This window comes from Balaenoptera borealis (assembly GCF_965194805.1).
Source record: "Balaenoptera borealis genome assembly, chromosome: 11".
In the NCBI taxonomy this organism is placed as follows: Eukaryota; Metazoa; Chordata; class Mammalia; order Artiodactyla; family Balaenopteridae; genus Balaenoptera; species Balaenoptera borealis.
The window spans coordinates 28,836,691-28,855,609 of record NC_138868.1 but is presented as its reverse complement, the minus strand read 5'-3'; the positions used below and the strand labels follow the sequence as shown (position 1 = coordinate 28,855,609).

General features: G+C 39.3%; 1 protein-coding gene across 1 annotated transcript in view; it reads left to right on the top strand.

The window, feature by feature from the left end:
* LOC309606577 (follitropin subunit beta) overlaps nt 1–14,997 on the top strand; it is a 427,115-nt gene extending 412,118 nt beyond the window's left edge. Inside the window, exons 2-3 of the mRNA XM_082343912.1 lie at nt 4,013–8,216; nt 9,845–14,997. Of these exons, the coding sequence (XP_082200038.1) occupies nt 8,058–8,216; nt 9,845–10,075 (390 nt within the window). The 5' untranslated portion in view covers nt 4,013–8,057 and the 3' untranslated portion in view covers nt 10,076–14,997. The remainder of the gene's footprint in view (nt 1–4,012; nt 8,217–9,844) is intronic.
* Nucleotides 14,998–18,919: the final 3,922 nt, after the last annotated feature.

Here is an 18,919-nt window from a genome sequence, read left to right as displayed (position 1 = left end):
GTTAACATCTGATCTTTCAGCAGAAACTCTGCAAGCCAGAAGGGAGTGGCAGGATATACTTAAAGTGATGAAGGAGAAAAACCTACAACCAAGATTACTCTACCCAGCAAGGATCTCATTCAGATGTGATGGAGAAATTAAAACCTTTACAGACAAGCAAAAGCTGAGAGAGTTCAGCACCACCAAACCAGCTTTACAACAAATGCGAAAGGAACTTCTCTAGGCAAGAAACACAAGAGAAGGAAAACACCTACAATAACAAACCCAAAACATTTAAGAAAATGGGAATAGGAACATACATATCGATAATTACCTTGAATGTAAATGGATTAAATGCTCCCACCAAAAGACACAGGCTGGCTGAATGGATACAAAAACAAGACCCATATATATGCTGTCTACAAGAGACCCACTTCAGACCTAGAGACACATACAGACTGAAAGTGAGGGGATGGAAAAAGATATTCCATGCAAATGGAAATCAAAAGAAAGCTGCAGTACCAATTCTCATATCAGACAAAATAGACTTTAACATAAAGACTATTACAAGAGACAAAGAAGGACACTATATAATGATCAAGGGATCGATCCAAGAGGAAGGTATAATAATTGTAAATATTTATGCACCCAACATAGGAGCACCTCAATACATAAGGCAAATACTGACAGCCATAAAAGGGGAAATCGACAGCAACACAATCATAGTAGGGGACTTTAACACCCCACTTTCACCAATGGACAGATCATCCAAAATGAAAATAAATAAGGAAACACAAGCTTTAAATGATACATTAAACAAGATGGACTTAACTGATATTTATAGGACATTCCACCCAAAAACAACAGAATACACATTTTTCTCAAGTGCTCATGGAACATTCTCCAGGATAGATCATATCTTGGGTCACAAATCAAGCCTTGGTAAATTTAAGAAAATTGAAATCGTATCAAGTATCTTTTCTGACCACAACGCTATGAGACTAGATATCAATTACAGGAAAAGATCTGTAAAAAATACAAACACATGGAGGCTACACAATATACTACTTAATAACGAAGTGATCACTGAAGAAATCAAAGGGGAAATCAAAAACTACCTAGAAACAAACGACAATGGAGATACGACGACCCAAAACCTATGGGACGCAGCAAAAGCAGTGCTAAGAGGGAAGTTTATAGCAATACAAGCCTACCTCAAGAAACAGGAAACATCTCGAATAAACAACCTAACCTTGCACCTAAAGCAATTAGAGAAAGAAGAACAAAAAAACCCCAAAGCCAGCAGAAGGAAAGAAATCATAACCATTAGGTCAGAAATAAATGAAAAAGAAATGAAGGAAACAATAGCAAAAATCAATGAAACTAAAAGCTGGTTCTTTGAGAAGATAAACAAAATTGATAAACCATTAGCCAGACTCATCAAGAGAAAAAGGGAGAAGACTCACATCAATAGAATTAGAAATGAAAAAGGAGAAGTAACCACTGACACTGCAGAAATACAAAAGATCATGAGAGATTGCTACAAGCAACTCTATGCCAATAAAATGGACAACCTGGAAGAAATGGACAGATCCTTAGAAATGCACAAACTGCTGAGACTGAACCAGGAAGAAATAGAAAATATGAACAGACCAATCACAAGCACTGAAATTGAAACTGTGATTAAAAACCTTCCAACAAACAAAAGCCCAGGACCAGATGGCTTCACAGGCGAATTCTATCAAACATTTAGAGAAGAGCTAACACCTATCCTTCTCAAACTCTTCCAAAATATTGCAGAGGGAAGAACACTCCCAAACTCATTCTACGAGGCCACCATCACCCTGATACCAAAACCAGACAAAGATGTCACAAAGAAAGAAAACTACAGGCCAATATCACTGATGAACATAGATGCAAAAATCCTCAACAAAATACTAGCAAACAGAATCCAACAGCACATTAAAAGGATCATACACCATGATCAAGTGGGGTTTATCCCAGGAATGCAAGGATTCTTCAATATACGCAAATCAATCAATGTGATACACCATATTAACAAATTGAAGGAGAAAAACCATATGATCATCTCAATAGATGCAGAGAAAGCTTTCGACAAAATTCAACACCCATTTATGATAAAAGCCCTGCAGAAAGTAGGCATAGAGGGAACTTTCCTCAACATAATAAAGGCCATATATGACAAACCCACAGCCAACATCATCCTCAATGGTGAAAAACTGAAACCATTTCCACTAAGATCAGGAACAAGACAAGGTTGCCCACTCTCACCACTATTATTCAACATAGTTTTGGAAGTGTTAGCCACAGCAATCAGAGAAGACAAAGAAATAAAAGGAATCCAAATCGGAAAAGAAGAAGTAAAGCTGTCACTATTTGCAGATGACATGATACTATACATAGAGAATCCTAAAGATGCTACCAGAAAACTACTAGAGCTAATCAATGAATTTGGTAAAGTAGCAGGATACAAAATTAATGCACAGAAATCTCTTGCATTTCTATACACTAATGACAAAAAATCTGAAAGTGAAATTAAGAAAACACTCCCGTTTACCATTGCAACAAAAAGAATAAAATATCTAGGAATAAACCTACCTAAGGAGACAAAAGAACTGTATGCAGAAAATTATAAGACACTGATGAAAGAAATTAAAGATGATACAAATAGATGGAGAGATATACCATGTTCCTGGATTGGAAGAATCAACATTGTGAAAATGACTCTACTACCCAAAGCAATCTACAGATTCAATGCAATCCCTATCAAACTACCACTGGCATTTTTCACAGAACTAGAACAAAAAAATTTCACAATTTGTATGGAAACACAAAAGACCCCGAATAGCCAAAGCAATCTTGAGAACGAAAAATGGAGCTGGGGGAATCAGGCTCCCTGACTTCAGACTATATTACAAAGCTTCAGTAATCAAGACAGTTTGGTACTGGCACAAAAACAGAAATATAGATCAATGGAACAGGATAGAAAGCCCAGAGATAAACCCACACACATATGGTCACCTTATCTTTGATAAAGGAGGCAAGCATATATAGTGGAGAAAAGACAGCCTCTTCAATAAGTGGTGCTGGGAAAATTGGACAGGTACATGTAAAAGTATGAAATTAGAACACTCCCTGACACCATGCACAAAAATAAACTCAAAATGGATTAAAGACCTAAGTGTAAGGGCAGACACTATCAAACTCTTAGAGGAAAACATAGGCAGAAGACTCTATGACATACATCACAGCAAGATTCTTTTTGACCCAGCTCCCAGAGAAATGGAAATAAGAACACAAATAAACAAATGGGACCTAATGAAACTTAAAAGCTTTTGCACAGCAAAGGAAACCATAAACAAGACCAAAGGACAACCATCTGAATGGGAGAAAATATTTGCAAATGAAGCAACTGACAAAGGATTAATCTCCAAGATTAACAAGCAGCTCATGCAGCTCAATAACAAAAAAACAAACAACCCAATCCAAAAATGGGCAGAAGACCTAAATAGACATTTCTCCAAAGAAGATATACAGATGGCCTACAGACACATGAAAGAATGCCCAACATCATTAATCATTAGAGAAATGCAAATCAAAACTACAATGAGATATCATCTCACACCGGTCAGAATGGCCATCATCAAAAAATCTAGAAACAATAAATGCTGGAGAGGGTGTGGAGGAAAGGGAACACTCTTGCACTGTTGGTGGGAATGTAAATTGATACAGCCACTATGGAGAACAGTATGGAGGTTCCTTAAAAAACTAAAAATAGAACTACCATACGACCCAGCAATCCCACTACTGGGCATATACCCTGAGAAAACCATAATTCAAAAAGAGTCATGTACCACAATGTTCATTGCAGCTCTATTTACAATAGCCAGGACATGGAAGCAACCTAAATGTCCATCGACAGATGAATGGATAAAGAAGATGTGGCACATATATATACAATGGAATATTACTCAGCCATAAAAAGAAATGAAATGGAGGTATTTGTAATGAGGTGGATGGAGTTAGAGTCTGTCATACAGAGTGAAGTAAGTCAGAAAGAGAAAAACAAATACAGTATGCTAACACATATATACGGAATCTAAGGGAAAAAAAAAAGGCCATGAAGAACCTAGTGGCAAGACGGGAATAAAGACACAGACCTACTAGAGAATGGACTTGAGGATATGGGGAGGGGGTGGGGTGAGATGTGACAGGGTAAGAGAGTGTCATGGACATATATACACTACCAAATGTAAAATAGATAGCTAGTGGGAAGCAGCCGCGTAGCACAGGGAGATCAGCTCGGTGCTTTGTGACCACCTAGAGGGGTGGGATGGGGAGAGTGGGAGGGAGGGAGATGCAAGAGGGAAGAGATATGGGAACATATTGTATATGTATAACTGATTCACTTTGTTATAAAGCAGAAGCTAACGCACCATTGTAAGGCAATTATACTTCAATAAAGATGTTTAAAAAAAAAAAAAAAACCCAAAAAAAAAAAAAAAAAGAAACACAAGGTGTAACTAATAGTCATAACATTGTTAGTATTCTTTTAGAGAAATTGAAAGGATTTATAATTTTCCAGGAATCATGAGTATATGTCATTTAATATGCATTATATGAAATTTAATTATCCATTCTATAACTTTGATAATATGCTTACTTACCTATTACTAACAGATTTCAAAAGTGTTTCTCCATTCCAGATATCACTTACATAAATGCTGAATTATTATTTACAGTGCCCACTACTTTGCGAAGTTTTATCTTTGTCATGCATGTTTAAGAATATCATAACCCTGGATAAATCCAACTATTTATCACTTATAAGCCTGAACCCCTGCCACTAAACTGGGCAAAAGAAAAATGAACATCCATGTTTTGTGGCCTCATGTTAATTTTTTTACCATAAACCTCAAGTGGGCCCTTAATGCTGGTAGGCAGTTTTACTCTGCCTAACTCACTGATAACTCAACCCCTCTCCCAGTCTCAGAAAACTATTCAAATCTTTTCATCCCTCAATCCTCAGCAATTCATCCACCATCCTAATTCTGAAATGATGACCTTACTTCCTACTTTACTGAGAAAATGAAATTAATCTCAGGAGAGCTTGCACAGAGACTATCACCACACCTACCAATCACCATCTTCTGCACTCACCATACCTCCCCATCCAGTAGCACCTGCACCCACAACACTGCCTCCTGCCTGATACAGGATGAGCTCTCCATCCTCCAGTCTAAAGCCAGTCCCTCCACCTGTGCTCTAAGATTTATCTCTTCTCACCTACTCAAGAACACTGCAGGACTTCTCTCTTCCTCCAACATCATCACTCTCCACTAAATCATTTGCATCACCATAAAAACAAGCAGTTATTTCTCCCATCTTAAAACATAAAAATCAAAAGAAAATTATTTTTACCCCATTTCCGCTTTACCAAATCACCTAGCTCTTTCCTCATCTTTGGATCAAAATTCCTGGAAAAAATTTGTCTATATTCAACTGTTTTCTTAAATTCATCTCTTGCCAATCACTTAAACACATACCAATCAGGGTTTTGTTCCCCTCACTCCAAAGGAACTTCTCTAGCCAAGGACACTAGCGACCTTACATTGCCACACGCCGTGTGCAATTTCCTCTTATTTAACCTGTCAGCAGCATTTGGTACACTTGTCACTCGCTCCTCCTGATACACTCACCTTACTTGACTTCTGGTACACCACATCCTCTCCATTCCCTTCTTTCCTCAATGACCCTTCTGTTTCTTTGGATAAAGGAAGAAAAAAACTTAATCTTATCCTTGACCTCTTAATGTTGGAATACACCAGGCTCCACTCTTGGTCCTTTTACCTTCTCTATTCACACCCACTCCCATGGTACTCTCTTCTAGGCTCATGTCAACAACTCCCAAATGTGTACCTTCAGCCAATATATTTCTCCCAAAATCCAGATTCAGCATTCTACTTAGATGTCTTAAAGATACCTCAAGCTCAACATGTCCATACTGAACTCCTTATCTTTTCCCAAAACTTACTATGCCTACAGCCATCCATTTCAGGTGACAGCAAAATTATCCTTCAAGTTGCTCAGACCAGAATCCTTAGAGTCATCCTTGACTTTTTCTCTCACATCCAACATTCATCCCTCAAAAAATTCTGTTGGTTCTACTTTCAAAATATATCCAGAATCCGATTGTCTCATTACCTTCATTGCTACCATACTAGTCTGAACAAATATTTCTTACCCAGATTGCTGCAATAGCATCTAATAGGACTTTCTGTTTCTACCTTTTTCCCCCTGCATTAGCAACACAGCAGCTAGAGGGATCCCTTCAGACCTAAATCAGATCGATTGTGTTACTCCTCTACACAAAACCCTGCAATTGGTACCCAGTCACGGACAGTAAAAACCAAAGCCTTTATATCGGCCTAAAAGGTCCTACATGATGTGACTTCCGTTACATCTCTGACATCACATCCTAGTATTTCCACCATTGTTCCTTTGCTCCAGCCACACTGCTTAATTAATAAATATTTGTTAAACAAATCAATCCCAGTCTCCATGGAGCTCTTGGTCTACTGGGAGAAACAGAGATATATAAAGGATTACAAAAAGAAGGTGGTAATTAAAGCTCTCCTCTATCTCCCATCCTAAACGCTGGCAAATGAGTGTTGAAGGTTGAGAAATTTGCCAGGGGTGAGTGGTGTAGGAGACTTAGGGAGGAAGCAAGGACATTTCAGGCAGGATGAACATCGCACATGCAAAGACCTAGAGAAATGAATCAGCAGAACATTTGAAGAATTACAAGTAAAGCATCAAAGAATAACATTTGAGATTAGAGGATCTGGATGTGGGAAGTAAATAGAAATACAGTCTATACTTTAGATAGGAATCAGATCATGAAAGACTTTCTATTTGTTTCTTCCCTTACAGCTTTCAATCTACCCTGGGAGTAACTTATTAACCATATCTTTTTGATGAACCTCAACAGGGCCAAAGCAACACTTGGAAAGGATTCTGAACTCCCTGAGTTAAAGATACAAAAGAAAAACCCAGAGTCAGATTTAATTTGACAAGGTGAAGGAGTGGGTGTTCTACTATATCAAATTTAATCTGTATAAAATAATCATCTCTGGTAACATTATTTTTCTTGATCTACTGCATTTAGACTACTTTAGTAAGGCTTGATCTCCCTGTCTATCTAAACACTGATTCACTTACAGTAAGCTTCAGGCTAACATTGCTCTTACTAATACCCAACAAATCCACAAGGTGTTAGTTTCAGACGATTTTGTATAAAAGGTGAACAGAGACTAGACTCAGCCTACAGCGTTCCCCAGACAAGGCAGCCAACCACAGGTGAGTCTCAGCATCTATAGTTATCAAGCAGTGACAGTTATTTCTGAAATCTACAAATTTTTCAGGATCTGGAGAACAAATCTAGAGCTTTCCAACTTCTATTGTGTAGGGAATTTATGCTTGTCAATCTGGCTTCTTAAATATGGTTAATACACTGTAATCACTGCTAGCAAGCAATTGACTTTACATAGACCATTCACCTGGCCTCTGAAAGAGTCTTGTTTTAAACAATGGCGGGGGGAAGTTGGGGCAAAAGCAAATGATAATATTTATGAGATGCTAAAAATGAAGAACTAGTTTTGTAATACAGAAGTTTCTTTTTCTTTTTAAATAAAAATAGTCTTTAAAATGATAATCAAGGGACAAATATGATGATTAAAATTACTTGCTTCAGCGTATTCACTTTAAGACAGTCAGCAGTACCACCCTAATCTTTAAACATTGCTTAAATCATTATACTGGAGTTTTGATCTGTAATATGTTCCTACTTTGACAAAAAAAAATTGAGGAGGAGAATAAGAAGAAATGGTTGTTCAAGAAACGAAGACGTAAAGAAAAGGAAAAAACATTGCTGGAGCAAAATGTGACTGGAGAGGATGGGTAGACCAATTATTTTTGGTTTGGTCAACTTACATAACAATTATAATGCTTTGGTCTTGGTTTCTCATGGGCCTTAATTGTTTGCTTCCCAGCCCAGGATGAAGTTTGTCCAGTTTTGCTTTCTCTTCTGTTGCTGGACAGCAATCTGCTGCAACTGCTGCCAGCTGACCAACATCACCATCACGGTGGAGAAAGAGGAATGTGGCTTCTGCATAAGCATGAACACCACATGGTGTGAGGGCTACTGCTACACCCGGGTAGGTACTTTGCTTTGCTGGAAGTGAGGGTGCTGAGGGTCTGGACGAGGCGGGCTTCATTAATTCCCACTTTATCAATATTCTAAGTTTCCCAAGGAATAGCCATGAGTCCCTTAGCCAGTACTGTCTGTTTTATGATTGGGGTTATTTACCATGATATCAGTTAAACATTTGGACTTATATTTGATTAGGGTAAATGTAAGAAAGCCTCAGATTTGATCTGATCGATTTAGTAATATGCCAAATCTATTTTTTAAATTTTATTTAAAATTTAAAACAATTTAAAAAAATTGTTCTATACTAGATTTTACATAGAGATAAACATACACACATTTAATAATAGAAGAGCTACAATATTCCCCAAAAGCTAATTTCTGTAATTGAAGCCATATCTCTACAATAAAGGTAGTATCAAAATATGTTTGCAAGCCATATAAAAACACAGCCACGTTATAAAAACTGTCTTATTGGCCCACCTGAATACAAATGTCAACAAGCATCCTGAGAACACAATCAGTCCTTGCAGACTATTAGAACCAAAATGAATCAGCAAACCCACTCACTTCTTTATACCGTTGAGAAAACCAAGGCACAGAGGCATAAAACTACTAGTTTGTGTTCACGCAGCTTCTTCGAATTAATCCAAGTAAAGAAGCAGTTTCTACTTTTTCTTTTTTCCCCTATAGCACTTGGCTATCTATGCAGCATTTCATTCTATAAACTGAAATTGAAAACAGCAATTTTTAATGAAATATAGTTTATGGGGTGGTAAATGAGTTTAACCAAACTCCACTTATCATATCTTCCTGGGATACAGACTTGGTGGCATGATATTGAAATAAACAGAAGTGCCAACTTTTTCCCTCAGTGAATTTTTTTTTTCACTAGAAAGTGTTAGAATAAACCTATACTACCAGGATTAAAGTTTTTATATGCAAACCATGTAGCCTTTGAAACTGAGAGCTCTGCAAAATACACAGCATTTAAGGGGGAAAGGTGTCTACAGGACTGTGGAATATTTAAAATCTTCATGATTTTCATGAGCTTTCATGAAAGCTTTCATAGTCATGCTAAGCTAAGCATTAACATTCCACATTATATATTTTTTGACTTTTTATAAATCCTCAGGGACAATGTATTTGGAAAATTGTTCTGAGAAATTAAACTTCAGTGTTTTATATTTTATAAATACTCAGGGACAATGTATTTGGAAAACTTTTCTGAGAAATTAAACTCCAGTGTTTTATGGTTCAAGTTGTCATTATTATAGCTTTCAACTAAGTACAAAAAGTCATTAAAATTTGTCATATTTCCCTTTTCATCATTTTTCTATATTAAAATTCAACTTTCTCTATAGTTGGAGAAATAATTAATATTTTGACATAGACATAAGGACTAGGAAAAGGAATAACTTATATTTTCTGTAAGATTTCCAAAACAATCAGGAAACATGGTATAGCATATAGGTCACTTATGAGATCATGTTTCCTTGGTCAGGAATTCCATAAGTGAGCTTTAGTGGGTAAATGTTAGAGCAAGCGGTATTCAATCCCTGTCTCATTTTGATTAAGCTAAACAGAAAGTTCCAGAATACTGTAACCTAACTCTCTCTCTCTTAAACCACTCAGGATCTAGTGTACAAGGATCCAGCCAGGCCCAACATCCAGAAAACATGTACCTTCAAGGAGCTGGTGTACGAGACGGTCAAAGTGCCTGGCTGTGCTCACCACACAGACTCCCTGTATACGTACCCAGTAGCCTCTGAATGTCACTGTGGCAAGTGTGACAGCGACAGCACTGACTGCACCGTGCGAGGCCTGGGGCCCAGCTACTGCTCCTTCAGTGAAATCAAAGAATAAAGAGCAGTGGACACTTTGAGCTGCCTACCCTTGACCTGAAGGACCAAGACATCCAAGACGTCTGTGTGTACATGTGCCCAGGCTGCAAGCCACTGTGGGAGACCCCACTGATCCCTGCTCTCCTGCAGAAGCGAGCTCCAGGAATGGAGAGTGCCGGGGCCTGGGGCCTGTCACCACCCAACCCTGTATTCTAGGTCTGGTTCCATAAGTTTTATTCGGTCTTACTTAACTTACAGACCTGGGGTTGCTTTCCCGTTTAATAATCTTAGAAATCCTCTCAGGCAATCCCTTCCTCTTAGACATAGGGATATGGGCCCACGGGAAGGAAATGAGCTAGAGTGGGTGAAAGTACTAAATGTAGCACTCTCCTGCAAGACTCCTGAGCCCTCAAGAGCAGTCCCAGTCTCTTCTTCGTGACTGTAGCCTCAATGCCTAACTTCGTGCCTAGACTTTAGTAAGAAACTCAGTAATGGCTTCCTTAAGGAAAGTAAGAGCAGAAAGGTAGGGGGGTAGGACAACACTGAAAGAGGATGTCTGAGGCTATCTGATGAGGCTGGGCTCAGCAATGCCGGCCAGGCCACGGAAGCGGGGCATCTGTTCCAGTTCCGCTTCACCTCTTCTTCTCTGGCACATGGAGGGTGGATGGAGACAGGATGCATCTCTCTGAATTGTTCAGGCAGGTGGTGGTTAACGAGCTCAGGATTTACAAGCTATTACTGCCAACCCCTTTAGTTAAGGGCAAAAGCGAGAAATGTTAATGTGGGCTTGTGGAAATAAGCCCACATCTACTCCATCATTTAAATAAATGGAACAAATGCTGTCAGGCTCCTGCAAAACTCCCTTTGGGAAGTAGGAAAAAAACTACATCGCCCTGCCCTCCAGGCTGGGATCCACACCTTTGGAGAGAGGTGGATTTGAAAGCAGGTTTGAAAGCAATTTTGGCAACTTTATAAGTACATTTATCTTACCTACAAATACATTTGTGTACAGAAATAGCTCTTTTAGGAAGAATTAGCCATGAGAAAAAAAAACAAAAAAAAACCTGCTGTTTTCTAGAATCCTCTCTATATCAGTCTTTTGTCTATCAATGTTCTCCCAAATCTGTTTCTTTCAAGAGGGTAAATACTGAAACTATTTCATGAGTTGATTTCGAGATGTTACCTCTCTTAGTTATGTACTTGTTTCATGTTCAGATTGTTTAATTTATTTAAATCTTATTTTTTTAATAAAGATACTTGCCACCAGAGTCATAGATTTGGATTTTTTTTTCTACATAAAAGCAGATGACTAAAATGTCTATATGTTTATAATATTAGTAGAAAGAATCTTACAAAAAAATTTCTAGTGCTTCTGTAATATTTACTTGTCCTGACCTTTGGAGATATTAAAATTAATTTTGTTGCATTTCTAAAAGTATTTCCTTGTTTAAATTTCCTGTCACTATTTGAAGTCACTTTCTGATGTAGTGGGGAAAGAAAAAGCAAAGAGAGAATCACAGAGTGGATGGGGTCACTGGAGAGTCTCTAGTTCATTCCTTGGATTTTTGATATTGAAGCCCAAGGATGTCAAGTGACCCAGACAAGATCACAAAGACTGTTTATGGCAAGCAGGATAAGAATCCTGGCTTCCCAGCTCTTAGCCCAGCTCTCCTATGGCTACTCTATCATATTAAGTCATTTGGGCAAGGATTGAAGCAAAATTGCAGGTACTGATAGTCAGCTATGTCCATTCAAATCCGCTATTGAGTGTGGCTTATAGCTATATTCTCTACAACATTTTGATACATTGAAATTGGAGCTATATTTACAATGTTTAATAAGATGCTTTAAATTATAACACAGCCTTTTCCTTCTCCCTATACTTTTGAAAATCAAAATAATTGCTTTCGCGTTACAGGTACTAGAAGGCAACGGCTCCAGAGTTAATTTGTCTTAATCATCTTAACCAGATGTGTGTCATCTTGAACAAATTAATCAAATTTTCTGGACCTCAGATTCTTAACTATAAAATAAAGATACTAATATTATCTGCCTCAGAGGATTGTACCGATAATTAAACAGAATAACACATATAAAAAGCTTAGAATAGTGTCTGGCACATAGCAATTCCTCAGTAAATATTAGCCGTTATGGCTTGAGACAATGTAGCAAGTTGGTAAATCAGATTTAAAAACAACCCAGCTTAGACTCTTTCTAGTAATCTTAGGTAAACTATTTAACCACTCTGGGTCTCACTTTTCGTACCTTTTTAAGTGGAATACTATCCCAGTAGGTTGCTGTGAAGGTTAAAAAAGATAATGCATGTAAGGTGCTTGGGAGTCCAACAGAAGAGCTATAAACCTGATGCAGAGAGAATTTTTCACCACTTAGCTAAAAAAGGTCCAGGTCAAAATGCTAGGAAGCAGCAGCAGCTTCTGCTTGAGGCACCTCCATGCCACACTGGAGTGCAAACCTTCCTGAAGAAGCAAGAAAGAAAACTTGTGAGCCCTCCAGGGCCATGCGAAGAAAAGGCACTCCTCCACAGGCCACCATTTGAGTTGAAGCCCATACTATCCCTCCCTAGCACTACGGCAAGGGTCTCTCTTAGCTCTGGACAGTCCTCACACAGCAACAAGAACTGTCCTTCTAAACCACAACCTTGACCGTGCTTAATAATGAATGGGATTTCCCATTGTTTTCAAGAGGATAAAATTCAAATCTTTTTTTTTTTTTTTTTTGGCCACATCACAGGCAGGCAGGATCTTAGTCCCCCAGCCAGGGATTAAACCCACACCCCCTGCAGTAGAAGCGCAGAGTCTTAACCACTAGACCACCAGGGAAGTCCCATCTAATCTTTAGCTAGCACATAAGGCCCGTCATGGTCTGACCTGTGATTACCTCTAACTTCATATCTCCCTCTTCCCCGAGAGGCTGCTGGACCTGGAGACCAGCTGTGAGGGTTGAGGGAGGATTTTTTGCCTTCCACTCCTGAAATGATTTAGCCATAATACCATGGCTTTTATCCCACAAGAGCTGTGGCTATGATTTTAAACTAGTCAGTAAGTCAGCGGTACTGAATTCCAGGTGATAAAAAAAAGTGATACCAGTACATAAGATTAATAAACACTGGATTCATGACAGTGAGGAAAGAGAAAGAGGAATGAAAGTACTTAGGGAGCCTCAAACTATATCTGTAATGTTTACATCTTAAAATAAATCCCAGTCACAAATATTGTATAACGTCAATATACATAAATCTAGGAGAGGGCTATGCAGGTGTTTACTATATTCTTGCAGGCATGTAAGTGCTTGCGAGTTGAAACTAACAAGGCATCTTTACGTGCCTTATATTTTTAATTCTGATTTTATGTCTACTGTAAGAAAAATGAAATGGGCTCTAAGCCTAAAGTCACACAGCTAGTGAGGAAAGGCTCAGTCATTAATATTCACTTACCAACTGTGGCAGAGAATTCAGTGTGCTCCAAGATTTGTGCCTATTTCTTCCTGGCTGTAAAGCTGGACTACATTTCCCGGCTTTCTTCATAATCAGGTATATCCATATTCCAGCCAATGAAATGTGAGCAGAAGTAGTATGAGATATTTCCATACCTGGCCCACAAAATCCTCTCATAAGGATTTTCCTTCTCTTCCTCTATTGGCTGAATGTCAACATCCACAGTGGCCTTGAAAGCTTTGTGTTGGTGATAACGGAACCATCATCAGCCTGGCATCCTGAATGTCTACATGGAATGGTGTGCCCCAACATCAACAACCCTTTATAGCACACCAGATGGACTTGACTTCTATTGATTAAGTTGCTGATTTCTGTGGGTTTATATGCTAGGAAAAAAATGCATTATTTTAATAATACATTAATTGGTACTGGATGTGGAGGGCTGCATTAACAAAAAACTTAGTGTATATGGCACTGGCTTAGTGGTCCTGCAACAGAATAAGAGTGATAATCAGAGTAAAAATTTCCCCTGTGAAAACACAAAGAATAGCCACATGCCTACTGAACCTTTAGCTTGGTGGTCAGCAAATTATGCCCCAGAGGCAAAATCTGACCCTCTTCTTAAAATAAATTTACTGGAACACGGCCATACACACTTGTTTACATATTGTCTAATGCTTTTTTTGTACTACAACAGCAGGATTCAGTAATTGTGACAAGACTATATGGTCCACAGAATCTAAAATATTTACATCTAGACCTTTAATAGAAAGAGTTTGACAGCTCATGCTGTAAGGGAAAGGTTTACAAAGAGTCTGAATGTTAATGGGATTGGACTTTTACTTCCTAGTTATTAAAGAGATGGCTTGTTTACAAACAGACATAAAAGGAAATGGAGAAAGTTCAGGAATTTGGAGTCTTGATGGCATATCAAAGCCTATTGCTTCTAGATCCCAAATAATAAGAGATAAGATAAATTTGAGGAACAACAGCCATTAAGATTCAGCACTGAGGTAAGGACAGATTTAGGGCGTGGCCTTCCCACCCAGGTCTTTTATCTTGTGGTAGAACCATTAAACTGTGAGGAAGCAAAAATATATATATATTAAGATTGATAATTATGTTTAAGAAGAGAACATTAGATGTGTTTATAGGCACCAGGAACTAAATGAAAGTTGTTTTTAAGGGAGTTTATTGCCAACAAAACCAAGACCAGACTAAAATTGCCTGATTGTTTGCACAACCTTTGGGTCCCCTAACTTGACAAGCAGGAAGTAGGCTACTAAATCTATACAACCCCAAGGATGGCAACTCTCCAATACTTACTTCAAATGTGGCTGTGGAAGATAATGGATATGGAAGAACCTTCTAGATGATGGAGCCAGGAGCTATGGAGAACAATGGACAAGGAAAGAATGTTCCTCCAGAAGAATCATCAACTAATTAAGGAACTTCCTCCACTGCCAAGAAGCAGGATTACATACAGCTTGCCAAGAAGCAGGATTACATACAGCTTGCCAAGAAGGGTTTGATCATTGCTTCCACTGAGCTATGTTTTCTAGTCTTCCTTTTTATGAATGGAAGTGTTACTGTGAACAGTGTTATTGTGTGGAAGTGTCCCAACTTCATCACTGAATACTGAATGGAGGGAGACAAAAAAGATAACTTGTCTTTTTAGTTCACGGGTTGCCAGCCCATAAGGAGCCACATCTGGAAAATGGCGAAATGGATTTAGGGATGGATGAGATCTTTGGAGAGGGAAGGAGGTGGTTCTATCTGAGGGAGAAAGATGAAACTGTACTTGTTCTCAGAGATTTGGACCGTGACAGAGATTGTTACATGTTCACCAAAACCCTTTCTCTCGTCTTCCTGGAGACATACATAATGTACTTTTCCCAGCCTCACCTGTAGAAAGGTTTGATTATGTAACTGAGTTCTAGCAACGGAGGTTATCAGAAAGGATATGCACTATGTCTAGGTCTGGCTCATAAAACCTTCCCACAGGTGAATCTACTCTCTTCCCCTCTTGAATGGCTGAGTGTTAATGCTTAAAGCAAGCACGGAAGCCCCGTATAGAAGATGGCTGAGCATCCATGAGCCTGTATCCCTGAATGACCAGAGGACCCACATACACCCACGCACCTGCTCCCTCTGAGAGGGCTTAATGTCAGCAAGAAATAAACTTCTCTTGTGTTAAGTCACTGAGACTTGAGGGTTTATGTTACAGCAGGTAATGCTACCTTAACACGGATCCACAGTATCTCAGGAACTTAAATACAATGTTTCACACCAAGCCACATGAACCAAGAACACAACAAGTTATCTACTATTGTTCCCATATACACCCTAGATCACCAGCTTCTGGTCAAAAAAGAAAAACAGATTTGTTAATTAGTACTTTAACTTTGACCCCAGATATATGTGCCTGTGTGTGTGTAATTTCCCTAAATGGAACTTCCTTCGTCTTTCAGTCTGAAAATGGATTCAGGGAATGACACTGAAGAGCCCTGCTGTCTAGTGAAAAACCCTACATAAAAAGTCAAGCTAGTGCCTCCTGCCTGTTCCCCGGGTAAAGTCCCTTTCCCTGAGGCAGTATGATCACGGAGCTATTAACTGGGGAATACAGAATTCAGGAAGTTCTCATGACGTCAAGGCCTGCGTGCTATCTACTGTGCTCCTCTGTTTCTCCACAGGCTTCACTGCAAGGGTATTTTAGGGGGTGGGGTCCATGTAGAGGTAGACCTCTGGGCAACCTTTGGCTAGAACTTAAAATGTTGTTCACCCTCAGTTCACTGATAAGGTTTTAATGAATCCAGGAACTCACATGGCACTAGGATTAAATGCTGCCTTTCAAATGAGATTACTTCAAAGCCTCAACCCACTTTGGGAAAACAGAGGTTGATCCTGGGGGAGAGGTAATATTGATTAGACCAAACATTAAAGATTAGTACCAGGGAGATGGTGAAGCACAGAGGAGCTAGGAAAAGAATTGGGGTTATTAAGCAATAAGTCTTCAGAGGCTCCTGTACATGGAATATATCTATTTCCATCTTAATATAATTTTTCAAAATCTAGAGCACAATGTCTTTACCGCATTAGCATTTCTTTCTCAATCTTCAATATAGATGCTGAAAAGATCAGCAAATAAGATCAATAATAAAAAAACAATCTGAGCCACTTTGAAGCAATATATGTAATGATCACATGTAAAGCCTGTATCTAGACTATGGTCTGCTGGCCCACGTGAAGACACAGGTATTTAGACAATCAGCTCACATTAAATGATGACAATAATAAACATTCAGAACCAACTGAAATAATAGATGTTGCATCTAGGAAGTCAGTTGTCCTTAAAATAAGCAGAAAGACAAGGGCCCCTCACACAGGAGCTGAGATACAAGTAAATACTGAAGATGTGGCTGCAATGATTGTGCAGTGAACTCAGTGCTGCTGGGTGAAGTTTACCACATTCTTCCAGCCAGAGCTTTTATACTGGCAAAGGACAGACACTCATCAAGTGTCTTTTACAGGAAAGGAAGGTTTTATTGTAAGGATGTTCGTGGAATTGGAACTAAAATGAGAATACCCAAAGGGATCAAGGCAGTCAGGGGCCCCCAAGGTTCATTTCTAGCATGCCTTTCTCTCTGCACAGCAGCTCCAATATCCTCAGTATGGATGTTGTCGTTAATCATGGGCTCCTTTCAACACAGCACCCAATATCCATCAGAACTTCTTTTTTGAGTCTCTCAGCTTAAATTCCCAAGAGAAAGGATTTGATGGACTCAAATGTTACCATCTCTGTTTGGTAGAGCTCTTCACACAAAGCTAGGATGAAGGCCACTAGGCCTTCCCTGAGTTCCAAAAGAGCAGATTCAAGTAGTTGCTAATTAGGGAAGTGAAGGAGTGGCAGAAACAAAGGAAAAGCAGTCAAGAAACAACAGTTCTGCCATAAGACAGAGTCTCAGTTCCATCAAGGGATGTACTTAACAATCTGATGCAAATCCTTGAGTTGTTCTGCAGGAACTAAGGCCCCCACCCAGGTGGAGGATGGTAACTACACGCTGAGACCCCAGACTGGCTGGAACCAGAGGGCTGATGATCGGGATTTCTGCAACACCACCCTGTTACCTCACCACCAACCACTCAGAAGAAAGTCCTGTGCCCTGCAGCCCTCACCACTTGTTATGTTGCCTTTAAAAACTCTTCTCTGAAAACCACTGGGGAGTTTGGATCTTTTGAGCCTGGGCTGCCTGTTCTCCTTGCTTGGCCCTGCAATAAACCTTTCTCTGCTCCACACTCCAACATTTCAGTTTGTTTGGCCTCACTGTGCATCAGGCACACAGACCTGGGTTTGACAAAACAACCGTCTACATTTTTTTAATCCTTAATGAGGGTTAGAGGTTCTCTATGAAGTTTTGGCCATCTGCTCTGATATTCCAAGAGGATGGTCTGTCTCAGGGCTCATTTTGATACCTGAAATCTATTACATTTTGAGGTCCTGAAACCCCAATTTTAAACATCCTGTTTTACTGCCTAATACATTGTGAGAAATCAACTGATTAAAAATGAAAGAAAAACATTATGCTCATGATTTTTATTTTTGCCCTGTCTTTAGTTCAATGCAGGAACCTTCTCCTAGCTGTACACTGATCTGCAAATCATTCTTGAGTAATCTATTCTTGATGATCCCAAAAGAAATGTAGTGGGGAGTGGGGAGTACATGACACAGGCAAGCAACTAAAACGAAAATGATCTCTAGATCAACACAGGCACTGTGAGATGACTACATCTCCACTCAAATGCAATTTCACCATCTCCTAAATTATACTTTCCCCACCAGTTCACTTAATATGCACCTGCAGAATGCTGCTTCCCAATTTAATTTTCCTCTGGGCAAAATGTTACATTCTCATCCAGCCTTGAACATGTTTTATGCCCTTTTTTATTTTCTTAAATAAAATTTGGGACAAAGACAAATGGGCAGAAGCTGCAAGGAGACAGGCCAGTGAGTGAAAAAGGAAGAAGGAAATAAAGCAGTTTGGGAAACTGTCTTAGTTCAGGCTGCCATAACAAAATAGCACAGACTGGGTGATTTTGTTGCAGGAAGGGGGACCCCTTCCAGGGCCTGAGAGTGGGCTCTTGTCTAACACTCAGAAATGAATTGTCTGAGGAGACACACGTGCTGAAAAAGCAAAAGACTCTACTGGGAAGGGGTGCCCAGGTGGAGAGCAGCAGGGTAAGGGAACCAGGAGAACTGCTCTGCCGACGTGGCTCGCAGTCTCAGGTTTTATGGTAACGGGGTTAGTTTCTGGGTTGTCTCTGGCCAATCATCTTGCTTGGCCCATAGTCCGTCTTAGTCACTTGGGCTGCCATAACAAAATACCACAGAGTAGGTGGGTTAAACTACAGAAA